Source organism: Trichosurus vulpecula, chromosome 3 (assembly GCF_011100635.1).
Source record: "Trichosurus vulpecula isolate mTriVul1 chromosome 3, mTriVul1.pri, whole genome shotgun sequence".
Lineage (NCBI taxonomy): Eukaryota > Metazoa > Chordata > Mammalia > Diprotodontia > Phalangeridae > Trichosurus > Trichosurus vulpecula.
The window spans coordinates 187,349,178-187,374,098 of NC_050575.1; the positions used below are offsets into that span (position 1 = coordinate 187,349,178).

General features: G+C 36.3%; 1 protein-coding gene across 6 annotated transcripts in view; it reads right to left on the minus strand.

Annotated features, from left to right (window-relative positions):
- Positions 1-14,728: 14,728 nt before the first annotated feature.
- PHACTR3 (phosphatase and actin regulator 3) overlaps positions 14,729-24,921 on the minus strand; it is a 205,286-nt gene continuing 195,093 nt past the window's right edge. For all 6 annotated transcript variants that reach the window (XM_036752699.1, XM_036752698.1, XM_036752697.1 and 3 more), the window contains 4 exons: positions 21,618-21,679; positions 19,736-19,876; positions 16,579-16,655; positions 14,729-15,387 (listed from right to left, as the gene is read on the minus strand). In XM_036752699.1, the coding sequence (XP_036608594.1) occupies positions 15,372-15,387; positions 16,579-16,655; positions 19,736-19,876; positions 21,618-21,679 (296 nt within the window). In that variant the 3' untranslated portion in view covers positions 14,729-15,371. The remainder of the gene's footprint in view (positions 15,388-16,578; positions 16,656-19,735; positions 19,877-21,617; positions 21,680-24,921) is intronic.

Here is a 24,921-nt window from a genome sequence, read left to right on the forward strand (position 1 = left end):
TAATTGAAGTAACATTTTCATTTCAACACATTAGCATGATCTAGCCATGTATAATTAATATCAACAATTGTTTATCCTCTTTTAGTCTGTAAAGTGTTTTGTAGTTATATTGATACAATTTCTGTTATAGGAATTTGGTTTTGTTATTTGGAATCCTAGAAATTTTATACATTCTTTAGTTATTTTGAATGGGGTTTCTTTTGTTTTTACTTCCTTCTGGGTTTTGTTGTATATATACAAAAAGCCTGATGGTTTTTATGAGTTTATTTTCTATCCTGCTACTTTCCTGGAGATACTATTTTAATTAATTTTTAGTTGAATCTCTAGAGATGTCTAAGTAAATGATCATATAATCTGCAAAAAGCAATACTTTTGTTTCTTTTGTGTATATCCTCCATTTCTTACCTCATTATAATAACTAACATTTCTAGAACTATAACATGGAATAGTGGTGACAACGACATGCTTATTTTGTCCCTGATCTTGTTGGAAAGACTTCTTCATTTCTTTATTACATATAATACTCAGACTGGATTTTAGATAGCTATTGTTTACCATATTAAGGAGAAATCCATTTATTCCTTTGCTTTATAAATTTTTTTTAAAATGTAAATGAGTGTTTTAGTTTATCAAAAGTTTTTTCTGCATCTAATGATGTAATCAAGTAATCTTTCATTTTTTTTGTTTTCAATGTGGTCTATTATGTTTATGGTTTTCCTAAAACTGAAGAAAACCGGCATTCTTGGCCTAAATCTAATTTGATCATTGTGTAAAATCTGTTCACTGTTTCTATGCATCTTTGTTAATATAGTATTCAATATTTTGCATATATGCATACATTTGTTAGAGATATTGGTTTATGGTTTTCTTTCTTTACTTTCTTTCTCTTTGGTTTAACTATTAGGTTCATATTTGTCTATAGAAGAATGTAGGTACATCTTTTTAATCATTTTTAATTATGTAACATTCAAGTTAATTTTTCTTTTAATGTTTGAAAGAATTTACTTAATATCTGTCTAATCCTTAAGTTTTTTCTTTCAGAAATTCAATTATGATTACTCCATTTTTTCTTTGTTTTGTTATGTGAGTACTTTACATTTTCATAAAAATGAATCCATTTCATTTTAGTTATGTTATTGGCATATAATTGGGTGAAATAATTTTCTTTATTTCTGCTTCATCTGTTATGAGTCCTTTTATATTTTTGAATATGTTAATTTGGTTTTCCTTTCTTGTTTTAATCATATTAACTATGTCTTTTATTAGCTTTTTCCCCTAAAAATTTAAAGCTTAGTTTTATATATCAAGTCAGAGGATCTGTTTACTTTTTGTTTTCAGAATTCCTATTTTTGTGTATAGATTTTTAATTGCTGTATTTTCTTATTCTTTTTAAAAGCTCTATGAGTAATTCATTTAACTTCTCTTTCTTTCTGTAACACTAGTAGATAAAGCTATGGAGAGAGCATGGGACCAGAAAAAAGATGCCACTGCCTTTTCTTCCTTATCCTACCCACCAATTTGTCTCTGAAAATGCAATCAGCTACAATATAATAATTAGCTCTTTGTTGAGCCTAGGAACAATATAACGGCCTCTGAGGTCCCCTGGTTCTGTCCTCTGCTGCTTTAGGGAGTTTATATAAATGAAAAGTTAAGATCACAGTTGTTTAGCACCCTCAGGAAAATTCCTAATATTTAGGCAGAGATTTGGCTCCCTGTCTCAAATATCTATTTGTCTCTAGTTAACCCACTGTGGTTGAGACTAAATTCATGTTATCAGGGAATATTAGAGTAAAAAAAACAGATTTTGTCGTAGTGTCTGTTAATAGGCACTAGGAGGAAAAGTTGGACAAAGAATAGACCTCTTGAAACTTCCCTGAGTCTGAAGAGGTGGGTGTAGCTGGTGGCATCAGCCTGAATCTTCTGCTCTGAGATGACTATGAAAAAAATTTCCCTTCTTAATTTCTTTCTTCACTATTGCAGCTCAGTCATACTTTTTCTTTTTTGTTTTGCCTCTTGCCCCTGTTCCACATTTTCCTGCTCAGCTCTTGAGGTCTCTACTCCTTTCTCTCTAATGCTAGACACTTGAATTCCAGAATTCCAAATTGGCTTTTTTTTTTTTTTTTTTTTTTTTTTTTGGTATAAGGCATGACCAATATCAAACCAATCTGAACTTGCTTTCTATGTGGCACCAGATCATGTCATTACAATGGCTTTCATTCATTTATATTTTGATCAAGGACTTTTCACCCTGAACTAAAATGTCTTTGAGCATTTAATAATAAAGGTTAGTTTAGGCCTTGTTGACATCTAGTTCATTTCTCTAAAAGATTGGTTCAAATGAGAAGTCTGATCTCTATAAGTATTGAGATAGAGATATGAGACATCTCTCTTTTATTCCTTCCACCTCCTTAATTTAAATGTTTGCTGTCCTTAGCAAATGTACTGGATTATGTTTGTCAAAGTCCATAGTCACAAGTGCTAGAATTTTTGCATTGAATTACATAAGAAGTGCAGTTGTAATGCGTTGAATGCTTTCTCAAATGTTTTATACTAAAGAATTTTGGAAAAATTCTGTATGGCACAGTTTATAATCAATTCAGTAATTAGCACTTTTCTTTCCCCAGAAAGACATAAAACTTTTGCTGAAGTGGAAAACAACAACAATAACAAAAAACCTCCACTCTCCAGTCCCAAATCTGTGAAAATTTCCTCTTTTTCTAAGCTTGGAAAGAATACAACTCCCAAGATCTTCAGAAACTTAGTACCCCCTGCATATCTATATACATATATATATACACACACACACACACATATATATATTTATATACATATACATATATATGTATGTGTGTTTGTGTATCTATAGGATATACTTATAAAGCATTTAGCAAAGTGCCTGGCAAATAGTAAGTGCTATATAAATGTTAGTTATTATCATCATCATTATTATTAGCCACTATATATGCACCAGATAAATAGATAGTTAAATCACAGGAGAAAAATCAACATCAAAGCCAAGAAAGTTAAGGATCTAAATGTTCCCTTTCAGAACAAGACAAATTTAACACAAACCCAGAAGCTATATGAACACAATTACAAAACGCTTTTCACACAAATAAAGTAAAATCTAAATAATTGGAAAAACATCAGTTGCTCATGGTTAGGCCAAGCTAATATAATAAAAATCACAATTTTACCTAAATTAATTTACTTATTTAGTAACAATCAAACTACCAACAAATTATTTTATAGAGTTAGATAAAATAACAAAGTTTATCTGGGAGAACAAAAGGTCCAGAATATCAAGGGAATGAAAAGAAATTCTAGGGAAGGAGGCTTTGCCATACCAGATCTTAAACTGTATTATAAAGCAGCCATCATCAAATCTACTTGGTACTGGCTAATAGGTTAGGTACACAAGACACAGTAGTCAACAACAACTATAGTAATCTACTGTTTGATAAACCCAAAGACTCCAGCTTCTGGGATAAGAACTCATTATTTGACTGAAACTGCAGGGAAAACTGCAAAATGGTATGGCAGAAACTGGGCATAGACTTACACCATACACACCTTACACACATATACATATCTTACACCATATACCAAAATAAAGTCAAAATAGGTTCACAATTTAGATATAAAGGCTGATACTATAAGTATCTGGGAAAGCAAGGAATAGTTTACCTGTCAGATTTATGGAGAAGGGAAGAATTTATAACCAAACAAGAAATAGAGAACATTATGAAACACAAAATGGATAATTTTGATTATAATAAATTGAAAAGCTTTTGAACAAACAAAGCCAATGCAACCAAGATTAGGAGGGAAGCAGAAAATTGAGAGAGAATTTTTACAAACAGTGTCTCTGATAAAGGCCTCATTTCTAAAATATACAGAGAACTGAATCAAATTTATAAGAATGTAAGTAATTCTCCAATTGATAAATGGTCAAAGGTTATGAACAGGCAATTTTCAGAGGAAGAAATTAAAGCTATTTATAGTCATATGAAAAAAAGCTCTGAATCCCTATTTATTAGAGAAATGCAAATTAAAACAACTCTTAGGTGCCACATCTCACCTGTCAGATAGGCTAACATTATAAAAACAGGAAAATTATAAATGCTGGAGAAGATGTGGGAAAATTGGAACACAAATGCATTGTTGGTGGAGTTGTGAACTAATCCCACCATTCTGGAGAGCAATTGGGAACTATGCCCAGAGGACTGTAAAAATATGCATACCCTTTGACCCAGCAATACCACCTCTAGGTCTGTATCACAAAGAGATCATACAAGTTGGAAAAGGACTCATATGTATAAAAATATTTATAGCAGGTCTTTTTGTGGTGGCAAAGAATTGGAAAGCAAGGGGATGCCCATCAGTTTGGGAATGGCTAAACAAGTTGTGGTATATGAATATAATAGAATACAATTGTCGTATTAGAAATCAGGAGCAGATGGACTTCATAAATAACCTTGAAAGACATATATGATCTGATGCTGAGTGAGGGGAGCAGAACCAGGAGAACATTGTACACAACATCTGTGATGACTAACTTTGATAGACTTGGCTCTTCTCAGCAATGCAAGGTTCTAAGACAACTCCAAAAGACTCATGATGGAAAAAGCTATCCACATTTGGAGAAAGAATTATGGAGTCTGAATAAAGATTGAAGCAAACTGTTTACTCTCTTTTATTTTTGTTTTTTTGTTTTTGTTTTGGTTCTTCTTCCTCGTGGTTCATTCCATTGGTTATAGTTCTTCTTTACAACTTGACTATTGTAAAAATATGTTTAATGTGAAGGTATATGTAGAACCTACATCAGATTACATGCCATCTTGGCATGGGGAGGGAGGAGGAGAGGGAAGGGGAAAAAATTTGGAACTCAAAAATTTGTGGAACTGAATGTTGTAAACTAAAAATAAATAAATTTAAATTTTAAAAAAGACAAATTTAACAAAAATATAAACAATAAAGTTAAGGCCCTGAATAGAATTACATAAAAGTTAGATATGATTTATCTCTGTTGATTACTGAATTAGAATCAATAGGTGAATACAGATCTCTTTACCTGTCTGTATATAGATCTGTATCTTTGTGTATTTGAATTTTTGTCATTCCTTTAATTGTCTTTGATGAAATTATTGTTTCTATGGTTTGTCCTTTGACAAACATATTCTTTAGAAATATCTCATCTCCACAGTTAAGTTTGAATTTAATTTTCATTTTTAAGAGTACATTGTGGTGGTGAAAGATGAAAATGTGTTTAATATTTCTTCTTTCTTATATTTGCTTATGAGTTTTTCATGCCCATACACAGTCCCATTTCAGAAATTTGCCATGCAAAGCTGAGAAATATGGATGTATCTTTTTATTCTCATTCAGTAATCACCCAAGATAAATCATATCTAACTTTTCTACAATTCTGTTCAATTTCTTAACTTTTTTATTGTTCATCTTTTTTAAAATTAAATTTGTCTTCTTCTTAAAGGGCTACACTGAGGTCCTTAACTTTCATAGTTTTGCTATTTTTCCCTTTAATTTTATTAACTTTTCTTATAAGTAATAAGATGCTATCCCATTTGGTGCATCTCTAAAATATACATATACATGTGTGTATACACATACATATATATATATATATATTTAAATGCTACTTTATCTAAGATCATACCATAAGTTTTGCTCCAGCTCCTCATTTTTAAGTATGTAATATTTACGTTTCAAATGTCTTTTCTTTTGAGCAAAAGTTTTTTCTCATAGTGCTAGATTCTTTCTATTATAGTCTATTATACTCTTCCATTTTGTGGGTGAACTCATATCATTCACAATTATAGTTATGCTTATTTCCTTCTACCATATCCTTTCTTAAAAATAGATTTTATCGTTATTTCTGTTTTCTCTTTGGCTTTTTCCCTTTCCCCTGGAACTATTCCTTATTAGAATTTTTTAAGAGGAAGGAAAGGGAAAAAATCAGATGTTATATTCAGTTTGCCATATCTGTGGACTCCTACTTTTGCAAAGAAGTTGGCTGTCATATCTCTTCTTTAGGGCTATTCTCATCATATTCTCAGATTTTTTTCTCTTTTCTCCCTGCCTCTATTTTGCAAAGAAGTCAGTCATCAAATATTTACTAGTTGCAAAGAAAGGCAAAAGACAGTCCCTCAAGGATTCCCTGCCATCAGAGAGCTCACAGTTTAATGGCTGAAGCAGCAAGCAAATAAATATGAACAGATAAGCTATACACAGAACAAATAGGAAGTAAAAGAAGGAAGACACTAAAATGAAGAGGGATGGGGAATGGCTTCCTGTAGAAAGTGAGATTTTAGTTGGAACTTGAAGGAAACTAGGGAAGCCAAGAGGTGAGGATAAGGAGGGAAAACATTCCAGGAATGGGGGACAGTCTGAAAATGCCCAGAGTCAAGGGTGAGTGTCTGTGAAACAGCAAGGAGGCCAGTGTCATTGAATGAGGTTTGAGAAGACTAGAAAGGTAGGGGGCTAGGTTGTGAAGAGCTTTGAACATCAAATAGATGATTTTATTTTTGATCCTGGAGGTGATAGATGTTTACTGAATATGAAGGTGGAATGTTTGGACTTGCACTTTAGGAACATCACTTTCATAGCTAAATGGAGGATGTACTAGATTGGGGAGAGACTTGAGGCAGGCAGACCCACCATCAAGCTATGGTCAGGACTTATCTGAAGTATTATTCTGTGCACCACACTTTGAGGACACTTACAAATTGGAATCCAGAGAATGGTGGCTTTGATGACAGAAGGACTGGAGACTTTGCTGTACAAGAAGTGGTCAAATGAAACATGAATCCTTACTAGGAAGAACAGAAGACTTAGAGAGGGAAAAGGAGATGTTTTCAACCACTTGAGTATGTGTAAGAGAGAGAATAGACTTGTTCTACTAGGCCTCAGAGAGCAAAAATAGGGAAAAATGATTAAAAGTTTCAAAGAGGCACATTTTGACTCTGAGTAAAAACTTTGTAAGAATTAGAAAGTCTAAAAAATAGACTGCCTTGGGAGATACTAGACTCCCTGTCACTCAAGGGTGGACAGCCACTTATTGAAGATGTAGTATAAAAGATTCCTATCTAATTATAGGTTGAACTAGAAATCTGAGGTCCCTGCTAACACTGAGATACAGTGATTTTGTATTTGGCAGCAGGGATGTAAAGTGGTCCTTTGTCTTTCCATTTCATACCATTGATTTAATACTCCCTACCAGCACCTTTTGGGTTCATTCTGACAGCATTGTTTGCACTCCCCAGAATCGCCAGAAGTGAGTAAAGTCATCAGGTTTGACAAGTCTCGAGGCTTCATTACACCTTAAATTCATGCTGTAGGAAGACATATCATCCTCCTTACTCTTTGCGTCAGATCAACATATGGCCATCTTGGTTTCCTCCAGCAGAGTGTCCACCAACAACGACTATTTGTCTCTTCTTCTGACTAGATGATCTCTCTTCTGACTACACATGTTGATCACTGAACTTTGGAGGCAGAAAGACTTATGGTTCAAATCCTGCCTCTAGCTTTAGCTTCCTTGTCCGAGAAATGAAAATAATAGTAGCTGCCACCCCACAGGATCATGGTAAGGAAGAGCATATTTCTGCCAGAAATGCAAACAGAAGTTGCCCTCAGATTCTGTCTGTGAGGTTTCAATGTTGAACAAATATCAGGCATCTTATATCCTGTCTTCCTTCTTTGTTGTTTCGACACTGTGTCATGTTTCCCTATTAGACTATAGATTTCTTCAGGGCAGAAACCATGTTTTAATTCCCGGGTTTAGTCCATTGTCTGCATTTAGGTGCAGAATAAATGTTTGTTGGAATTTGGATATAAACATAGAACTACTTAGGACCACATAGAAGGGCTTGATCTAATTAAATTTAACAAACATTAAGCTCCTACTAAGACTCCCTGTCACTGAAGGGTGGACAGCCACTCCTACTAAAATGCCCTCAAGTAGCATACATTCTCCTATCAGATAAAGTACATAAACAATAAGGAAAAAATATGAGCTAATGTGAGGGAGAGCTACCAATAAAGATCAGGAAAGGCTTCTTAAAGGAGGTGACACCTGTGCTGAACTTTGAAGAAAGCTAAGAAAGTAGGTGAAAGTGAGGAGGAAATGCGTTCCAGTCATAAGGGATAGCCAATGCAAATGCATAGAGCTGGGACATGAATACCAAGTCCAGTGAATAGTAAGAAGACCAGCTTAGCTAGAGTACGTGAAGGAAAGCCATGTGAACTGAGTCTGGAAAGTAGACTGGATGCAGATTGTGAAGTGTTTTAACATCTGAGGATCTTAAAAAGTAATAAGTAATAATGGGTTCCTGCTTCATTTAGTAACATTTCATCTTATGAAACATTTAAAATTATTAAATGTCAAAAATAGAAAGAACTCTGGTGCTGAATTTTGGAGTCTAGGTGAAACTACTTTTAGCATTTTCTATCATATATACATTATATTTTATATGAGACCGTAGAACATAAGACACAGTTGTCTCCCCAATTAGAATGTAAACTTTTTAAGGGCAAGGGCTGTTTTTTTACTGGTGCTTAGCACAGTGCCTGGCACACATTAAGCACTTAATAAATGTTTCTTGACTAATCCATATAATGTATTTTCTATGATATAACCCATATAATATGTTTATACGATGTGGATGATAAAGTTAACATTGAGTTTTCAAAAGATTTGGTTTTTTAAAATGTATTATTCAAAACAATGTTATTATTAGAATTTTAGAACTGGAAGGGAATTTAAAGATTATCTAGATCATCTTCTTTGTTTTACAGTTGTAGAACTTGACCACAAGGGTGTTTATTTCCCATCAAGAGGTTGAAAGAATTTACGTTGGTGATTACCTCTCTTCTCCACAAGATGGACCTCTTGTGACATTCAATGTTCATTCCTAGATCACTAAGCAACAACCTAAAAAAGTTATTCCTGGATGAATCAATTTTCAATTCCCTGTAATTCAAACAAATGTACTTTTTAGAAGTCAATGTAACGTACTGTTCTTTTTGTCAGTGTGTGTCTTAGTAACAGCTTAATGGGTGTAACTGAAGATGTGTTTCTGCTAAATTGAAACAGAACACATTTCATGAGTAATGGCAAGAATTATAAGTTATTTAAAAGGATCAAAGGTGTTGCTTCAATAAATTAAATGCATATTGCTATTTTAATCCCTAGTGGGGTATAATCTGTGAAAATTTAAATTAGTGCAAAATGAATACCTCACTAATATAGATACCACTCACTAATTGATAGTTTCTGTTGATTTTGATAATATATAAGATTCTTATCTGATAAAAATTTGGAACTGATTTTTCTCCAAAGCATCAGGGTCTTATTTGTAGATAGTGAAAATAAAGACAAAATTAACATTTAAAAAAATAAAGAGCTCAGAGGCTGAACAATAGATAATAGAATTTAAACATTTAGAACTAGAAGAGACCTTAGTCAAAGCCCCAAAGATTACAGAGTAGCTGAGTCAAAATTCCAGCCCAGCTCTGATCCTAAATCCAGAGCTCATGTTACGTAGCTTCTCACTGACTTCCCTGCTTCAAATCTTTCCCCATTCCAATCTATCCCTCACTTAACTGTCAACAAAATTTTTCTGAAGTTCATGTCTGTTCATATAGGTCATTTCTCTACTCACTGAACTCCAGTGGCTCCCTATTACCACCAGAGTCAAATTTAAATACCTCTGCTTGTCATTTAAAGATTTTCATAACCTAGCCCCTTCTTACCTTCATAAGCTTCTTCACTTTATTCTCCTCCGTGCATTCTGTGATCCAGCTACTCTGGCTCACTTTGCCATTCCTCAAACAGGACATTCTATCTGCCATCTCTTCAAAATTAAAGAACAAATTAACAGGAATCGAAATGTTACAGCTATGTTCTTGTTTGTTAGTCCTTTGCACTGGCTGTTCCCCAGACCTGGAATGCTCTACCCCTCCCCCCACTTCTGCTTCTTTGTCTTCCTTCCAGATTCAGCTCAAATTCCACTTTCTGCAGGAGGCCATTCCCAGTCTTCCCAGCTGCTAATGCCTTTCCTTTTCTAAATTTATACTCCTTCAAAGCAGGAACTGGGTTGTTTTGGGTTTTTTGCCTTTCTTTACATCCTCAGTACTTAGCACAGTGCCCAACACATAATACATAATAAGTACTTAAGAATTATTTGCTTGTTGACCAACAACTTCTAGGTAAAATAATTCTTATTTGTTAAAGGAGCTACCACATTTATGATAAATTATAGAAGATACTATGTTTTTGTAACAGGACTGGCCAATGACTCCCATCTATATGAGCATGCAGTGGGAACACAAGGTTGTAGCCTTTGACCTCACCAAAAATTAAAGAACAAATGTCATATTCACAGGGTCACATGTCAGCCTTGGATGGGAGAGAGCTAGAGGCCTCTTGCCTTACAATATTGTCTCTCAATGAAAGCCATCAGGGAAGTCAAGCCAATTTTAAAAGGTCCAACCAAGACAGGAAGAAGAGACTGACAAAGGCCTTTTGAAGTTGCCTCTACTTCTGGTTCCACAACTACAGCCCATTCAAAAGGTTGTTATCCACCATATAGTTAGCAACTGGAACCAGTTACAGAATGTCTGCAATGCTCCAGTTTCTCTAGGGAACTTCCATGAGATGTTGTCATGGCTCTCCAAGACACAGACTCCCTAGTCTTTTGCATCAGTGGCACTATGCACCTGCTCTTGAAAACTGGTCCCATTGGCCAATCCCCCATTACAAATTATAATACTAACTTAATTGATTTTGATTATTGGTGTTGGTTTATAGCTTTATGTTATTTTCAGATAAAGTCTATATCATGAACTAATTATCTTAAAATATGACAAAATTTTAATTTTCATTAATTTAAACTCATCTTCTTCCTAAGTCATACTGAATGTCTGCTGTATAGAAAAATGGAAGTTTATTTTGGCAGAATTAGAGAGACTGGGATTCTTGGGCAAGGCTGAATGGCTTCCCAGATTGGCAGAGTAGGTGGCCCTCTGCCCAATATTTCTAGGGCACAGGTCTAAAATTCTACCAGCAGGATTCATTCTCTTGAGTTTTTAAGACTTTTGAATCTAAAATTTACTCAGGGAGGTATAATTTCATATTCATTCCATATGCCTAGTAGCTGTATTTAGATAGCACCCTTTCTGGAAATCAGATTGAAACCCTATAGGAAAAAAGGAACAATGCATTGGTTCCTAAGAACTGTACAGAAAGACAAACTTCTCATATTGGGTGAATGTTTTGTCTTTTACCCTTTCTCCATTTGACCTCTAACTATAGATATTATTTATATGTGAAAAACTCAAAAATCTACATTTCCTACAGGCCTCCAGTTCCTTATTTATTATTGCCTTTTGTAGCTCAGTGCCATGATATATTGTTATCACCTGCAACTATTTGTGTCTCAAACAATTATCTAACTACTTCCTAATTTTCCCCTCACCTGTTCCTCTTCCCAGCTAACCCATTTTTGTCAGTAATGACATTTTTCTTTTTAGTCTCATGGGTTAGAAATCTTGGAACCATTCTTAACTGTTGACCTTTCCTCTCTTATTCACTGCTGTCCTTCCTTCAAAATGTCTCTTATCTAACCTTTCTTCCTCATTCTTACTAAGACCTAATACAGGGCCTTATCATATAGGTTACTATTTCCTCACTATCACCACAGCTTTTCTATAACTAATCTCTTTGGCCCCACCCTCTTTTCTCTCCTTCTTTATCCAGCATATCTATCTGCTGTCAGGGAGGAGAAAGTGAGGCTGGTTACCTTGCACAGCCCTCCCTCACTCAAAGTCAACTGCAAGTCATGTCATCACTTCCCTGATATTATGGTCCTTTTCAAGAAAGAAGGACAAACACAACAATCTGGGGTCCAGCTTTATTTCCTACTATTCTATACTATGCACTCTCTGCTTTCCTCACACTGGTCATTTTGTTGTTCTTTACACATCATCACCCTCCTTTTCAGCCTTAGTTTATGTTCTAGTGCCAGCCCTAAATTTTGTCTCCCATCCCTGCTGCTTTATGTTTCATGTTTATGCTTTACTCTTTTATGATGTCTTTCCCCATTAGTATATAAGTTCTCTGGGGATAAAGACTTTCTTTTTCTTGTATTTTGTATTTCCAGCGCTTAGCACATGATATTCAAACATAGTACTCAAGCAAATCACTTAACCTCTATGAGACTCAGTTTCCTTATCTGTAAAGTGAAAACGACAACAAAAGCATGTACTTCCCAGGACTGTTGTAAGAATCAAATGGCATCACATTTATAAAATACTTTGCAAGCCTTAAAATGCTACATAAATGTCATCTATAATTATGAGGATACTACTACTCGACTGTCAGGCTGAACTCATCTCACCTCTTCTGTGAAGTCTTCCTTGTTATTTCAGTCCTTTTTGATCCCTCCTGTTTTTGAACTCTTTTTATACCTGTGGTCAGAACTACAGTTCAGCAGTCATTTTTGTCAGTAGTTATTTTCTAATTCATAGAATCTAAGTTGTAGAATTAGACAGAACCTCAGAAATCACCTACTCAACTTCCTCATTTCACAGCACCAGAAAGTTTGTGTATACACCTAGTAGCCAGCAATGGAGCTCAAGTGTCCTTACGATATCAATCCAGAGATCTTTAATTGTCTCGTAGGTTGTTTCTATTCTGTTCTAAGTTCCTTGAGGTTATACGTCATATGATTTCTCTCATCTCAGTGTGTATAGAAGATATTCAAATATTTAACTGGTTCACAGTTTTGCTGAGGGCCAACCATGTTCAAGTCTTCTAACCTTTGTTCCTCTACTTAAGATGAGCCTGAAACATACATTTACTTCAACATGAGATTTACTGTTAACTAGTAAATCAAAGCTAGGTAGGATACAGTAGGTAATAAGAGATACTAAAATAATGTTAAGTAGAGTGGAATATTCAACTGCTAATACTAGAACAGTAATTACAACTTGATTCATAAAGAAGCAAAAAGCCATCCTATACATATCTAAAACTTCACTATCAGTTAAGGCTTAAATGCCAGTTTGGGGGCTTTATGTAGGCTTGGGATCTGAAAAATTAGTCCCACCCCTTCACTATGGTGCTTTCCCACTTCAAGCTTGGACTGCATGATTACCTGGATCCATTACCTAGATGGAAGGAGACATCAAAACAACAACAACAGAAAGACATACTGTGGCCTCTGGGCAAACACTAAATTGTTCCCCTTATTTAATGTACTGCAGGCCAAATGGATTCATCTTCAACATTTTTTTAAATAGAATATTACATTTGAATGGCAGCTAATTTAATTTTACTTTGTATCTTGCTCTGTTAAATTCCCATTCTGATGCCTTATCCTGATACAGAGGTGATCCACCCTGGTTCTCAAAAGCTCCACAAATGAACACAACTCTCCTGGGTAGTTCTCCAAAAGGGAAAAAGTAGAGGCTCAACTCTGACATTTTTGTTGGTGGGTCTGGAGCCACCCAGATTTCTGGTCACCAGACGATTATTATTTTATTATACTAAAACACAGAGGAGCTTCCATCTATGTCATTGGAAGGAGTCCCCACGCTAATATAAATATCAATGTTTTAAAATATAGCTTTGTGTATATCCTTATTTACTATACTAAATAAAACAGTGCCAAGGTATGAATTCTAGTGATCCGATCTAGCAGAATTGTGGTTGCTTTTGCTTTCATCACAGGAGAACACAGGTTAACAGATGGCATGATAGTATCTTAATGTGGCAGGGGAAGGAAGCAGTCAGTAACTTTCTGACCCAAGCGCCACTACCAAAGTCTGGCAACGACCACAGGTATCACTGGAAGGCTTAAAGCAATTCGTAAGAGTAAAAGAAAAAGAGGATAGAAGAAAAAGGAAGGAAAAAAGAGAATCATGTGGCAAGAACTCATAAAATCATGGGGTCATTCATATAGAAGTGGAAGGAATTTTGAGGGGCATCTAGTATAACTCAAAATCACACACATAGTAAGTGACAGAGCACGAATTTGAACCCAGTGCTCCTGACTCCAAACTCGGCACTCTTTCTACTATACTATAACCCTACACAAGATTTTTAGGTTACCATCAATGCAACAGGTTTTGCATCTTATTTGACACCTAAGGATAATGCTTTTCACATTTCACATAATCTCTTGTTCATCTTGACCCTTCCCTTTAAGCCCTGATAAACAATAAAACCACGTTCTTGCAAGTGTAGTTTCCACTTTCCTTATTTACCATTTAAGGCAGGCTTTTGCTTATGTGTGAGACTATTGGCTAGTATTAAAACATGGTTAAGGTTTTTGCCTGACTCTGCAAATAAGTCTCAAAGTAAAAGTTTGAAGTTTTCTGCTCATTGGAATTTTCTAATGTCATTACTTATTTCCTGGTTAATTGAAATTTTCAATACATTTGTTTAACCTAATGGATTAACGAGATAAAGCTAATCACAGAATCCTAGTGTGTGTGTGTGTGTGTGTGTGTGTGTGTGTGTGTGTGTCTGTGTGTGTCTGTGTGTCTGTGTGTGTGTCTGTGGGTGTATGTGTGTGTGTCTGTGGGTGTATGTGTGTGTGTATGTGTGTAACCTCCAAACAACCCAAAACACCTACACACGAATACGTCTTGTGGCTCTCTTTCATGCTTTTAGACTTTTAGACTTTGATGAATGAATAGTAGGATGTGACTAACTTCACTGCTTTCTTCTCCGGTCCGACCCCAAGAAAATTTAAAAGCTGTGTTCATTTCCTGCAATAAGTAGTCATTTAATTAAAGAACAAATTAACAGGAATCAAAATGTTGCAGCTGTGTTCTTGTTAGACGTTATATAAAAAAGAAAATTATAATACATTAAATCATCTTGTATAACATGAACTTAAGTGTTTACAAACTAATTGTGATAAGAATAAAAATGTCTCATCAACGTAATACTGAATGACAGTGCGTCATACGTCCTTGATGTCAGAGGCCCTGGGATGGTAAAGCCTGTGCATGCACGGTGTCTCCTCTTCCCTGCTACGTCGCAGTAAAGTTTGAACAAGGATTAAAGGAGAACAGTAGTTTTCTTCTGGTATTTCTAACTCCAGTCTTTTTCCTCAGCCGATCTTCCCACCTCCATGGGTCACCACTCTTTGGACATCAAAGAGTGAAACACCCTCCAGTGACTCCTCTTGTAGGTAGGTAAGTGCGGCAGAGTTCACCTGTGCAGTCCTGCTTGGCTCACATAAACATCAGGTTATTGTGAGCTGAACTTCGGGGAAGTTCCCTGATGAAAGATCAGTGGTGGTATCAAAAATTGACAAATTCTTCTCAGAAGAAAATCTCTATGGCCTGTGGAATCTAGAGAGGAAAAGTAAATATATTGTTCTATCAGTATTTTGCAATATTTATTTATTCAACAAATACTAAGGTACCACAATGTATAAAGCACAAGGGAGACAAAATTTAGGTAAGATACACAGCCACTGCCCTTGTTAAGGATGAAGTACAAGCACAAATAACTACAATGCACACTATTATACAAGTATATGAAAAGTGGGGGAGGGGCAAAGCAAAATGCTATGTGATGTCTATACTAACCAGGAGTTGGGGAAGGCCACATGAAAGAGATGGCATATAAGTTTAAAAGAGGGAAGCAGAGAGAGGAGAGAGTATTCCAGGCATAGCAAATAGTGAGAGTTCAGTGTTTAGTTTAGCTAGAGCACTGAATGTGAAATTGGCTAACATAAGGTTGGAGAGATAGAGAAGCACAAAACCATAATGGGCCTTGAATGACAACCAAAGGAATTTGAACTTTAGTCAGTGGGCAACTAACCTACTGGAGATTTCTGAGTAAAAGAATGACATGATGATAGCAGTATGCAGGAGAGGAGAGTGGGGAAGAAGTAGGAAGATCTGTTAGGACCTATATTTTCCATATATTTTAAATTAAAATTTAAAGTACTATTTATCTTATTTTAAAATAAAATTTATAGATATCCTTTTATTCATTCATTCATTTATTTATTGGAGAGGCAACTGGGGTTAAGTGACTTGCCCAGGATCACACACCTAGGACGAATTTGGACTCAGGTCCTCCTGACTCTGGGGCTGGTGTTCTACCCACTATGCCACCTATCTGCCTCTCCCCTTTTAGAAATAATGAACTTTCTTAGACCTACTTCAAATAAATTGTAGATTGTTTATAATAATAATTTTGATGTTACATGGAATCTAAAGTCAATTTGATACAATCACAATATTACTATCAAACTAGGGACCAGTGTTTTCTTATCTTCCTATGTTTGAACTTAAGGTGTTTTCAAGTGAAAACTGTGCTTGCAATTTAGGATCATTCAGGTCCAGACTATTCAACAGATGTAGATCTAACCCAATTCTCTAAAAAAAATGCTAATTTTGTCCCAACTAAAGCTGTCTTAGCAGAATAGTTGGAATAGAGTCCTTGTGGCTCTTCACTTTGCGGATTCAGGAAATTTTTTTAATGCCATATTGAACCATGTTAGTAACATAATACAAACCAACAACTCTGACCTTGTCAAATGCTTGCTTGATGCATGTACCTCCATTTCATTGCTTTTGTATTCATTTAGTTCTTTACGAATTGCTGCCTAAAATTTCAAAACAGGACATTTTTTTTTTATTAAATAAACTGACAGGTAGAAACACATGAAAAAATTAAATAAAAGAAACACAAAATACAAAACATCGGTTGAGAATCCAGAGACATTTTCTTTCAGAATCAGAAAGTTTCTAGGGTGGGAAAGGATTTTAGATCACCTAGTCCAACCCTCTCATTCTATAGAGGAAGACACTGAAGCCAAGAGTTGGGAAGGGCTTGCCCAATATCACATAACTACTTGGTGGCAGTACCAGAACTAGGCCACAGGCCTTCTGCTTCCTGACTCAGTGGGCTCAAGTCCCTTTTGCTTTTTGATCCCCTTGTTCATGATTTCATTCATTTCTTGCCTTTCTCGGGGCAGAAGCATGCCTCCAGAAACACTAAGACCCTTATCCTGAGGAAAGAACATGACAGAAGGACCCAGAGGCCCAAAACAGACAGTACCTTTAGGGGGAAGAAAAGGCACGGTAGAGGAATCTGCGTGAGAGTCCAATCTTTTGTCATATTTAAGGGGTCTTATTTAGGGCTATTGCAAGAGTCGTCCTGTATTATTACTCCTCATAACCCTGAGTAATTCATTTGCGATAATGACTAAAGTTTCTACCAATAATTCTGTTAATGTTCTATGTTAAAACATACAGATATCTTTATATCTACTTAATTCAACAACTATGTGCAGAAAGCCTATATACAAATGAATAAGATCTAGCCTAGAGCAGGATAGAACAATTAACTCATTCATTTAAAAGATTATTTATACTCTTGGTTCCTAGCTATTTTAATTAGTGTCACTGCAGCTTGTGGTCATTAATAAATGAAAATATGAAAATACATCAAACTCAACAGGGAAACAAAAAGAGGAGGAGAAAAGAACTAGAATCTAAGAGGGCACCTTAAATAGCCTCTTAGACATTTGGGGAATGACCGAATGAAGTATAGCTTATGAGTATAATGGAGTATAATTGTGCTCTACAGAATCATGAAAATGACCTTTCCAGAGAATCCCGAGTAGTAAGAATGGATGCAGAGTGAAGTACATAGAACTAGGAGAACTATTTATGCAAGGATTACATGGTAAAGAAACACAACTTCAAGAGACTTATCGCTGATCAAAGCAATGACCAACCTTGCCTCCAGACGACCCATGATGAAGCATGTTACATACCATCTGACAGCAGTGATGGACAGAAGGAGGAGATATACACTTTGTTGGACGTGACTGCTGTGAGAATTTATTTTGCTTTACTATGTTTGTTTTTCACAAGGGGTTTTCTTTCTTTATCTTAGATAATGGAAGAGTCAGTGAGCTGGGGAGTAACCTAGGAATAGTTATACACCTTCCCAAAAAAGAGGTCAAGTGAAACAGTTTTGAAATGCACAGAAGAGAACAAAAGGATGTTCATAAGTAAGCACAAGCAGGATAATTTTGAAAGTAATGTGTAAAATTTACATACTTTTTAAAGAAGGCAATCAGTTTGAAATGGAGATTTATGGTTTCATACAGACTCACTCTTTTGTTTTCCATTGTATACGTGGAAATTATGTTTTCATAGTGCTTAAGTTCGAAGTAGATTTTAAAATTAAAAAAAGAAAGTATTCTCAGCCTCCAAATTCTAATTCCCAGTTTCCAAGTTACATTCCAAATACAATATTGATGGAAACACAGTCCATTAACTTGTTCATTATTTTTCACTATCATGGACATCAGAGAAGAGTTTTCTTCCCTGATTTTGACAATGGCATGCCTTTGGTCTTTGACACATACTCCTATAGAATATGTACTTTTTATTCCAGTCCATTGTTTAACACCCAGGAGGCCCTACACAGGAGCCAACTTATACAGGTTTAAAAGCCAAATGTTAAATTTTCAGTGTGAGTATTAACATCTCAGAAATCAGCAAATCCTACAAGGATTGATTCAGTGTTTTGTTGATTGTCTAGTCTAGACTTAAGCAAGTGATGGAGGAAATGTTAACAATGCATATTAAATTTTAAAACGTGCTCTGGGTTTTTGAAGAGCTGGTTATTAAACATTTACCAACATATTCTTGTCCTATACCACAACTATAGGGAAGGTAGTTTCTACCTCAAAAGGAACAGGAGAGGGAGGGGCAGTTCTCAATATATTTATCTAATAGCAGAAAAGAGGTCATCAGGCTATTCTTTCTCCTCCTCCCTCTTCCAAGTGAAAGGCTGCTGGCATATATATTACATGGGTTAAGTAAAAGATTTCCTCTAACCAAGTCTTCCTTCCATGTTTTATTGTGGAGTAGAGATGGCCCTGGGTTCCCAAAGTCTATGCCAGTAGATCACAAACCCTAGCTTACTCTTCTGTGATGGAAAGAATGTGAGTATCCAGCTAGTGATTATGAACCAGCTATCTAAGTGTAGAGATGGCTCCTCTCAGACAGCTGGTCACCAGACAATTCTTATGTGTATTTTGCAAGAGTAATTCATGAGATGGTCTACTATGTCATAAAGGTACTGATATGTAGCAAAGGTACTGATACGTAGCAAAGAAATCATGGAGTTTTTGACGTGTTAAAGTAAAAGGTTTATAGCATCTTTAACCATAAGAAAGGATAGGTAACAGCGGAGTAAGGGTTAGATGACAGCATATGGGTGGGATGAGAGACATAACACAATAAAGATACACAGGGACATTATATTAAGGTTATGGTGTGAGGAAAAGAACATTGGGTTTAGAGTGAAAGGATTGGATTAAAATTCTGACTGCTCCTCACTACCTGGGTAACTCTGGGCATGTCATTTAACTTCTCTGGGCCTCTGGTTCCTCATCTGCTAAATGGGGCTGCACTAGATCATTTGCTACCTTGGTGACCTTGAACAAGTCCATTAACCTAAATGGGCCTCAGTGTTCTACTCTGTTAAATGAGGGAGCTGGATGAGAATGGCCTCTGAGGCTTTGCTTTCAGCTCTCAAACTACGATCCCATGAATTCTAAAGTTGCTTTCCAGATCTAAATTGCAGAATCCTATGCTCAGTTCTGACTTACAGTTTGCAAGACCTTTCCCCATTTATGATCAATTCTGAAAGGTTTTTCTGTACCTTATCTGCAGCTGATAATCTCGTCCAAGGCTTGTCTGCTCGTCTGTCATAGTCCTGTGCTTTCGCCACTTCCACATAATCACTGAATCGGATCAAAATTTTTCTGTCTCGAAGTTCATCAACTGTGGGTCTCTGATTTAGCTAAAATCAATAAACAAATGAATAATTTAAAAATAATAAGTACAAGACCAGTTGACGTATTTTTCACAAACTGTTCTGAGCAGGTTTTCTTTACCATCAATATGGCTAAAGTTCATGAAAAATGAAAACAAGAACTTAAAACTAAATGACTTCCCATTTACAAGGTTTAAGGAATGAAAACATCTTTAAAAAGAGTACTTGGGATCACTTCCATAGCAGAATGAAGCCCTCAAGGAGGTTTTCCAAGCTTTGCCAGCAGAATGCGGATCTTGCCTAGTTCTACCAGTGGGAGCAGCTTTGAGCATGAGGCTGGCACTAGAATCTGTGGAACTATATTACCAGAGGCTCATCTTCAAAATGAAGATGACTTTTCTGGGTCTTGGCAATCCATCAAATAGTTGCCCAAATACCAAATGCCACACACATTTAACTCATTGACATTTTGAATTTATGTCATAGACAGGGCTGCTTCCCAAGGAGTAAGTACCACTATGGGAAGAATTTTTTTTTTTGTGATTTCTATGGTCATAAATGTAATTGTGCATTTAATATCTATAAGTCCAAAACATATAGAATGATTCATTAATTTCAAACAGACAAGAACACTTTATAATTGTGGTGCAGGCTGCAGTGGGGTGTGCAGCAACACTGAATTTAACAACTCTACATCCTTGCAGTTTCAGTATCCAATAATAAACTAGCTCATAGCAGGTCGCCAGCAAGTTTAACATTAGCCATCTTCTGAAATAGCCTCACAAACTTAGAAACACCACCACCAGCAAAACTGTACAGACTCAACATGTTTATTTTGTACCTACTTCTATATGAACATGGGGGCTCTCCTTAGAGAACGTAAGCTCCTTGAGGAGGGTAGGCCATTGCAGTTTTGTCTTTATATTCCCAGTGCCTGACACAGTACTTGGTAGGCACTTGCTAAATGCCTATTGACTGAGTACTGTATTTAGAATTAGGCTTCCTAGGTTTGGATCCTCCTTCAGATACTTAATAGCTGTATGGCCCTGGAGAAATTTAAGCTCTGAGACTTAATTTCCTCATTTTAAATATGGTGATAATAATAGCATCCCTTTCACCGGATTTTGGTGAGGCTCAAAAGCACTTTGCCAGTCTTAAAGCACAATATAGCTGTGAGCTATTTATTATTGTTATCATCATTGTTAGACATTGTATAACCACAGAAGTTCCTAGACTGATTAAAATGCCGTAATAACAGTAAGTTGTGGATTAAAAGCCCCAATGTCCCTACAGTTATGGCCTTCTACATTCAAGATAGTGTGTGTGTGTGTGTGTGTGTGTGTGTGTGTGTGTGTGTGTGTGTGTGTGAACTTTGCTGCAGGTAGGTTTATGGAGTTCTCAAAGATGGATCTTGAAGACATTTGACTTCTATTTGGCCCTTTTAGAGAAGTTAACAAGTGAAATTAATACATGAACACACCTGCTGCTCAGAGGAGCCCCAGCCCCTGGTGGAAAGGAAAGGGTCTTTCTTCTAGATGTGCCCAGTAGGTATGACTTTGTTAGTGCTCTCAGGACTAGATTTCCGTAGATAGGCAAATTCCTTCAATAGAACCCATACCATACTGTACACTAAGTGCTTCCTCATCAAAGTCACAGAGAGACATCCTGTATTAATTAACAACAGGGTCAGATATCTCTGTACTGTCTGCTTTAGTTAGCTTGGGGCCATATTTTCCTAAAGAAATAAAATAGGATAGGTTTTGATTACCTTTCTTGTCAATCGCTGCTTGATTTCCCGTCTTTCTTCCTGCTCTGTCTGATCATTTCTTTCTGTGGAAGATACAAAGAAATATATAACTGTCTTCATTTCAAAAGAACAGTTTCTTCTAGGACAGCCAAACTTTCTGCTGAACATCACTAGAAGCTGGAATACCACAGGATGCTTTATGCTGCTGTTCTCTAGTCTTTCTACATGGCTCTTTGCTCTAAGTATTCTGGACGGTGCCAGAGACTCTAACAATCCCAAATCCACAAAATTGCTCATTGTTGCTATCAGCTGAACTAGCTTCATCTTCAACACTTTATAGAATCATAGTTTTTGAAGCTAGAAGGGATCCGAGAAATCATCTAGTCCAATACATTATTTTTTTCAGATAAGGAAACTGAGTGTCAGAGGGAAAGAAAATTGTCCAGGACTTCTCAGTTAGCAAGCAGCAGAGCTAGAAAGGGGAGAGAGTGTGCTGTGGTAGCAAAAACACCGGGTTTAGTACAGTGGGTGGCACAGTAAACAGAAGCCTGAAGTCAGGAAGAGTCATCTTCCTGAGTTCAAATCTGGCCTCAGACATTTACTAGGTGTGTGGCCCTGGACAAGTCACTTAACCCTGTTTGCCTCAGTTTCCTTATCTCTAAAATGAGCTGGAGAAGGAAATGACAGACCATTCTAGTATCTTTGCCAAGAAAACCCCAAATGGGGTCTGAAAAACTGAAAAACAACTGAACATGAACATGGCACATATTAGGTGCTTAACTATTGATTGACTGGCTGAGCTGGAGTCAGAAGACTCTTGATTTGAATCCTAGGTCCACTACTTAATACTTACGTAGCCTTAAGCAAATCACTTCCGTTCTGTAACTTTCAGCCTCCTTATCTATAAAATGATAGGGTTGGGCTAGATGATGCCTAAGGTTCTAAAATGCTCTGGGTCTATCCTAGGACCCAGGTCTCCTGAGTCCCAGTTCAGACAGTGGGAAGAGTGATGGGTCTGGAATCAAAGGATCTGGGTTCAATTTCCAACTCTGCCACTTGTTACTTTTGTGACCTTGAGTAAGTTATTTTACCTCTCTAGGATTCACTTTCCTTATCTATAAAATTAGGGGTTGGACAGGACGACCTCCAAGATCTCATTACGTTCTAAATCTATGATCTGTCCCCTCATCCAAATCTGAAAGAGCTACAGAAACTATTATTCTCAAGAAAACCAGGTACGATGTACCTACGTTACAATAATTTAACCAGTATCCACTGCTTTTTTAAAATAGATTTATTCATAAGCTGGGACTTGAAACTAATAAGGATTCAGAGCAAATGGGCTTTCTTAGAATTGATATTTTCAAGCTTCATTTTAAGTACAGACACACAATTGCCTCTATTACTGAAGCCTTGAAATTTTTGTTCCAGTTGCTTTAAAAAAAAAACCCTGAAATCCTAACTTACACTGGCTTTGCTTTGTGAGTTGTGACTGGTTAACATTCAAACCATGATCACTCCTGTACACAGAAGCTAAAAATAGACTGGAAAGCTGTAAAGTGTGTAAAATGTATGCCTTGCCCTGGGATATGAGATAATGGATTTCCTATTTCTGATGCTATTGGTTACTAAATAAAGATCCATGCCCACGACCTGAACATAGCTTGGGACCTAGAAAAAGAGATGTGGAACTACCAGCAATTCTATAAATCAGCAGGATTTCCTTTGGCAGCACATGGAAATTGTTTTCCAAAATAAGCCATGTGGTTTACATGCCTCAGTGTAAAGCTCCTTTAAAGATGTATCTCTGAATGCTTGTTGTTTTGGAATTTCTTTCAAAGGAAAACTAGAATTTGCTGTCATTAGTTCTTAAGAAAAATTATCTCTTTTTTGTTATTTTACTTTTGTTATTTTTATTTTCAGTTCCAAATCCTCTTACTCCCTCTGTCCCCTCCCCCACCCACTGAAAAAGCAAGAAATACAATGCCTGTTATACATATGAAGTCATTCAAAACACATTTCTACATTAACCATGTTGTGGGGGAAAAAGAGAAAAAAAATATGCTTCAATTTGCACTCAGAGGTCATCAGATCTTTCTGTGGAGGTGGATAGCATTTTTATCATGAGTCCTCTAGAATTGTTCTGGGTCATTTTATTGATCGGATACAGTGCATAATCTTTGATGAGGTTAAAATGATTTTGTGTGATGGGTGGAAAGCAGTCACAAATTTTCAGGCTGCTTGTTGAAAAACTGATATTAAAATTGGGACGTTGTAAAACCCCACTCTGAAACCTACAGAGGTTTTAGTAACAGTGTAACAAAATGAATTTTTTGCTACTGCGGCGCACTAAGTGCGCTTCATGGACAGGTCCAACATTAGAGAGGAATCAAGTGAAATCAGATTCATTTGCTCTTCACAGGCCAGGTCACTGTTCACATCTCATGAATACAAGCTTGCAATTATGAATTCTTTTGAAGGAACTCTACAGAGGAGCTTCCCCCTGCTGTTTAAAAAGGAAGCTTTGGTGGAATTAATTTTTCCCTGCCCCATTATCTTTCTTGATATTTTATTAATACACTATTGGTTCCAGGACAGTGTACTAAGCAATCCAAGGAAGGGCCTTTCATCAGTATCTGTGTTTGCACTTACCTCACACACAGGTAAGAGGACAAAAGCCCACATGATGGTCTGGTATAATAGAAACTTGTAGTATGGGAATCTGGGCTTGAATTTCAATCCTAGCATTTATTTCTTTTTTGACTACAAGCAATCCATTTCACCAGTGTGCCTCAGATTCCTTATCTGTAAAAAGGGGAAAATCCTTGTGCTACCTCATAGTGCTGTTGTAAGGAAATCACATTGTAAATCTTAGAGCACTACAGAAATGGGAGGCATTATTAGCATATGTCCCCTGCACAAGGAGGGGATCAAACAGATAGGTGCTACTACAAAAAATCATCTATCTACATGCCAGAAAATGGAATGTGGCAAGAAAAGTCCTCTGGAGAGCCTACCTGATGTATCAGGAAAGAAAGTGCTTCCCATCAGGACTAATACCATATATGGTATCTCATCTCACACCCACACAAAGGGAAGAAAAAGAAGAAAAATCTCTAGTAGTGAAATCCTCAGCAACTCCTACTCTTGGCTCTTCAGAATGCTTCAGGGCTAAGCCTGGTCTACGTGAAGACAATGGAGAGAAGTCGCTGTCTGTGGCTAGATTTCCATGGTCACAGAAGAGGAAATTCATTATTTTACTATTCTTTGAACAGGAGTTGTTGTGAATATGCAGTTCCTATGAATACTGTGTATTCAGTTGGCC